The sequence below is a fragment of the Vigna umbellata genome, chromosome 5 (genome assembly GCF_029865625.1).
Source record: "Vigna umbellata cultivar VRB3 chromosome 5, Vumbellata_1.0, whole genome shotgun sequence".
NCBI lineage: Eukaryota > Viridiplantae > Streptophyta > Magnoliopsida > Fabales > Fabaceae > Vigna > Vigna umbellata.
In genome coordinates, this window is record NC_142169.1 from 2,420,203 (window position 1) to 2,425,825 (window position 5,623).

The 5,623-nt window shown below is 35.9% G+C and overlaps 1 protein-coding gene across 1 annotated transcript; it reads right to left on the reverse strand.

Annotated features, from left to right (window-relative positions):
- Window positions 1-759: 759 nt before the first annotated feature.
- On the reverse strand, window positions 760-5,406 carry LOC124823436 (cuscuta receptor 1-like). Its single transcript, XM_047295638.2, has 7 exons — window positions 4,993-5,406; window positions 4,702-4,842; window positions 4,340-4,492; window positions 4,187-4,255; window positions 3,902-4,057; window positions 3,624-3,695; window positions 760-3,502 (listed from the first exon to the last, which is right to left on the reverse strand). The coding sequence occupies exons 1-7, from the start codon at window positions 5,354-5,356 to the stop codon at window positions 1,404-1,406; spliced, it is 3,054 nt and encodes a 1,017-aa protein (XP_047151594.2). The 5' UTR covers window positions 5,357-5,406; the 3' UTR covers window positions 760-1,403.
- Between the last annotated feature and the right edge of the window lie 217 nt (window positions 5,407-5,623).

Here is a 5,623-nt window from a genome sequence, read left to right on the forward strand (position 1 = left end):
TGATCGGAAGAGCACAAGTGGATTTGTGTTCTACATGGGAGACACAGCCTTTACTTGGATGTCCAAGAAGCAGCCTATTGTCACTTTGTCTACATGTGAAGCAAAGTATGTAGCTGCAACTTCATGTGTTTGCCATGCTGTTTGGCTACGCAACCTATTGAAGGAGTTAAGCTTGCCACAAGTGGAGCCGACAAAGATTTTCGTAGACAACAAGTCGGCAATAGCATTAGTAAAAAACCCAGTCTTCCATGATCGAAGTAAGCACATCCACACCCGTTACCATTACATCAGAGAATGCATCAGCAACAAGGATGTGCAAATGGAATATGTGAAGACACATGATCAGGTAGCAGATATCTTCACCAAACCGCTGAAGAAAGAAGTCTTTATGAAGTTGAGAAGTTTGCTTGGAGTACAAAATCAAGTTTAAGAGGGGGTGTTGGAATATAAATTGATTTTGTATGATTGGGCCTAAAAGATAAAAGCCCAATATTAGCAAAGGCCCAAATAGCATTCTAGAAAATCCTATCTAGAAGGATTCTAGAATGTTCCACAAAAATATCTAGAGATGCTTATCCATAAGATGTCTCTAGATAAGTTTAGAATTATAGGAATGTTTTAGAAAGTTCTAGAGAATAAATTATAACCCTTAGATGAATGTTGTAGTGGCAAGATCCTAACCATTGGTTAAGGAGGTGCCATTAGTATAAATAGGGGATGATTGTATCATTTGTGAACAAGCCAAAAAAGTTTAGAAGCACTCAATACAAGCCTTTCCTCTTCTCTCAAAATCTTCCAACCTCTCCCAATCTTAAACACTTCCTTCTAACCTTTAAAGTTTTTTCCCAACACTTTCTACCAACAATCTAATGTTTTAGACTAACGCCTTGAAGAGTACATTTTGGTAGAATCCCCTTTTACGAAAAGCTTCTCCTGGTTTGCTTTTCATTTGCTCCGTTATATATTATCCTTAACAATTTGATTTTTGGTAGAAGAAGGGTTTATCATCGTGGAATTTGAGTCTCTATGTTTCATAGTTAACTGAAGGAAGGTTCATGTCTATGGCACACCTATGCAGAAAATTTTCAATAAAACTCTATCAAAGGAAGTTAGACTTTCAATTTGGAAATAGATCCTAGTAGGGATCCTTTTTATACAACCTAGTCTTGAGCTTTTTGTTTGTTAATATTTCGCCCATGAGAATAGTTTGATACATGTTCTGATACTAGACTGGTTAAGCCACATTGTCCCTCTTGTAACTTAAGTTAGAGTGTATTAGTGACCGCTTATAAAGAGAAAGTGCATACGATTTTCATACAACGTATACATAATTAATTAACTATTGTATCACACTTAGAGTAAACACACAAGACAGTGATGTTTTAGACATACAGGGTAATATGTTACACATTTCCAAGATTACATAACTTGCACATGTTGTCCTCGATAAAGTAGTAGCAATTCAGGCTCACCAGTTCTGCATAGTAAAAGGATAATTGCCTCCAGTAAGGATTAATATACAAAGCTGCTGCAGTTACCAACAAAAATGATGCGTATGACACGGCAAAGGTCACACAAAAAACGAACTTGTCCACCCAATTACCATTGTTTCCACTGTCCGAGTCACTTGGGAAAATAACAGGTGCAGGATTGCAAATTGTTGCTAGTGGAGGTCCACAGAGTAATGGATTACCCCTGAAGCAGCTTTCTTCAAACGTCAGAAATTGTCCTTTTCTCTCAATTGCACCAGACAAGTTATTGTAAGATACATTGAATGAAGAAAGAAAGGTTAATTCACTCAATTGTGAAGGAATTTGGCCACTCAACTCATTAAATGAAAGATCTAAACTCTCTGTTTGACGCAACTTGGAGAATGTAGTTGGAATTTTCCCCGTGAAATCATTATTCGACAAATCCAATGATTGAATACTTTCCAAGTTTCCAAGCTCAGATGGGATATTGCCCTTAAGTTTATTGTGGGATAAGTCAATTGCAGACATGTAAGCAAGGATACTCCCCATGTAAGTGTCAGTTCTCCCCTTTGTAGTGAAATTTGCTCTCTCTTCCACATCTGGTAACCGTTTCTCAAATCTAGAATTGTGCTCAATAGGAATGATGCCATAAAACAATCTACGTAGTTCCTCAGGGTATACATTGTAGAAAGGCATTCTACCCAAGCATTTGGGTATCACACCAGTTAAATTGTTGTGAGAAAGGTCTAGTATGGTTAAACCTTTCAACTTGCATAACTCACTTGGTATATCTCCATTGAAGTGATTACCTTTCACAAGAAGAATCTTCAAATCTATAAAACTAAGGTCTTCTACCATGTCTTGAATGCTATGGGTTACTTCATTGTGGCTAAGTTCTAGCAACTCCAGTGAAGAACCTCCTCGGAACGTTCTTTTGGACAGCCCACTTAAATGATTGTTGTTCAAATGGATACTCTTAACTGAAGAACTTATAAAAGGTGGAATTTCACCAGTCAGATTATTTTGGGAGAGATCTAGATAAACTAGATTTTTAAGTTCTGCCAATTCCAGCGGAATAGATCCTTCAAAATGATTATTGGACATACTAAGATGCTCCAATCCTGACATATTTTTAATGAGGCTTGGAATTTTCCCCACCAATTGATTATTGCTTATATCCAATGAACTAACGCTTCCTGTGTGCTTGTGACCAACTCCAAATATGACCTTTGTTAACTGATTATCAGAAAGATCCAATGTTTGTAATGAGCTAATGTTGATTAGCTCACGGGGAATTTCTCCTGACAATTGATTATTTGAGAGATCCAGTGTTTGCAGTAAATTCATTAGGCCAAATTCACGAGGAATTGAACCACTGATTGCATTTTCAGACATATCTAGAGTTTCCAAATTTGGAAAAAATGAACTGATATTGTGGCTCGAGATTTGACCTGATATAGCATTGTCGGATACAATCATTTCTGCAAGGTGGAGATGGGGATGAGATGGCACCTGGAATTGAGTGAAGGAACAATTTTTAAGAACAAGGTTTGTCATTTTTGTGTTGTTTTCCAGCAACCATTTTGGAAACTCTCCCTTTAGTTTACATCCAGTGAAATCCAGATGTGTCAAATTGTATTGGTAATGAAGGAAGCTAGGAATAGGGTGAGAATGCGACTCAGTCGTTGAAGACAAACTGAGCACTTGCAATTGAAATTTCGGAACCCAATTTTTCATAGAAGAGTGTGAGTCCAGTATGACTTTGTTCCCATTGCCATAGATGAACTTGAGATTGGAATGCTTAAAAAATGGTGTGAATGAAATAGGGACTTCAAATTGGTTTCTTTCAAAACCAAGATATTCTAGGGATGTAAGACTTGCAAGCCTAGAAACAATATTACCAGTGAAGTCGTTATTAGAAAGATCCAACTTCCTAAGGGATGAGAAGTCAGAAAAATATGGTTGAAGTGGCCCCTTGAATTTATTATGGCTTATGTTTAACTCCTTCAACGTCTTAAGCCCAGACCAATCTGAGAAATTATATTTGGAGAAAAGTACTAAATTAGAAGAGATGACAAAATGAAAAAATTTACAAATACATTGAAATATAAACTAAACATTAAGAGTACGAAACACCAATTGCACATATACCTTGGTTGACTACAAAATTTGTGATATCATTCTGACTGAAATCAAGAATTTCCAAATTGCTTGATGTCAATCCTGCCAGGGACAAAGAAAGGTTAGATTGAAAATACCATTTGTAGATTTTAATAGTATTATTCACTCGTTGAGCATAGAATATATACAATAAAATTCTTTCTTTAGTTAAATTAAAGGTACAAGTTCAGATACATATATATAGAAATACAGACAAAGGATTGCCACGCTGAAAGGAAAGAAAAATCCTTGATAATTTAAGTACAAACCACTAATATTCAAATATCCTTCCAATTGGTTTCTGCTTATATCAAGAGATTTGAGATGTCGAAGCCCCTTTAGAGAAGAAAAAACCTTTTTACTGAAACTATTTCCACTTAGTCCAAGGAATTGCAGATTGGATGGCCATGCGAATTCTTCTTTCTCTGCATGATACATCATCCAGTTATTAATAGTTGTTATATGATGACGTAGCATATTCTCATAAGACTCGTGAACCATGTTTAAGAAAACATTTAATGGAAGATGTTAAAAGCAATACTTAAAGACCTTACTTAAGTTACTGTCATCCAACTCCACCATAGCCAAGTTAAGGATCTCCAATGTCCTCAGTTTTGAAAAACCTACTTCATACACACTGATGACAGTTAATTAACTAATCATAAATAAGGAAAGGAAAGAATATGAAGTGCAAAGTGTGACATTACTATGAAGCGGTCTCCAATTCAATTGAGTACAAAATTCTAAATTTAGAGACTTGAGAGATGGAAGAGCACTCAAAGCAGATGCAACGTCATCGTCCCTGAATTCGCACATGGTCAAGTCAAGAACCTCGAGATTTACCAACATGGAGAATAAACCTACAAGAAACAACATTATGTTAGCTCTTTTTCCTCAACAAATATTTCTCCTACTATATCATTCAATCCACTAGCGATGCATGATCAGTTGATCAGGAATATTACCACTCATGTCATGTTAATGATGTTATCTTCAATCTAACTTCAAATATATGATTATCAATCTCTTCCACGTTCCACTACTTAGAAAAATATGTATAGAAGCTTACCTCGGTATGAAGTTGCATCGAATTTGTTGATTTGTAAGTATAGAACCTTAAGAGATGAAGACTCAAGCACGCATGATAAGATATTGTCGGTGCCAAAATTATAACTCAAATCCAGGACCTCCAGATTATTTAGTCCTAATGCTGCAAGACAAGAGACGAGACTTAAATTAACACGAATTCAACACTGCATATTTATGATTTGTTCTAAATTAGTCAATATTATAGTAGCATATAACATCAAACTTTCTGATACAAGACGTTGTTTGATTCTGTAAAAGAAAAAGATGGAACCTTGGGTTTCAACGCAGCTCGATATGTCATTGCCTGACAAGTTGAGATTCCTCATGTCTTGAAACACAAGAAAATGGGAGTAATTGAGAATCCATAAGCCATGATGATAATCAGTCCCATCAGAAAGATCAAGTTTCACCACTCGCCCTGTGGTGGAGTTACACTCAACCCTGTCCCATTTGCAACAGTCAGTGGTGTCTACCCAAGGTAAATTGTTTTCGAAGTAGACACTGTTGATATTAACGAGAGCTTCTTTCTCATGCTTCCAACACCCTTCACAACATAACACTCCCACCAAAACCAAAATCAACCAAAAAGCGAAGACACTGATCTTCTTCATTGTTGTCTGTGTGTTTTTTGACATAACGAATTCGGGTTTATATATGTAAGATCGTACCTACCATCTTCTGATTCTCAATGATTGCAATAGTTACAAAGGTACCACATCAACCTTCAAAGAAGTTGTCTTTTACGAATGTGGTATTGTATTGTTCTAATTAATATATATAAAGTGTAGTATTGGTATTGGTATTGGTATTGGTATAGATTCGTTTGATTACTCTTAAAATTTTGCTTTTAATTAGCAGTTAAGACTAATTAAAAAAAATAAAGTGTATTCAATTTCTTTTTC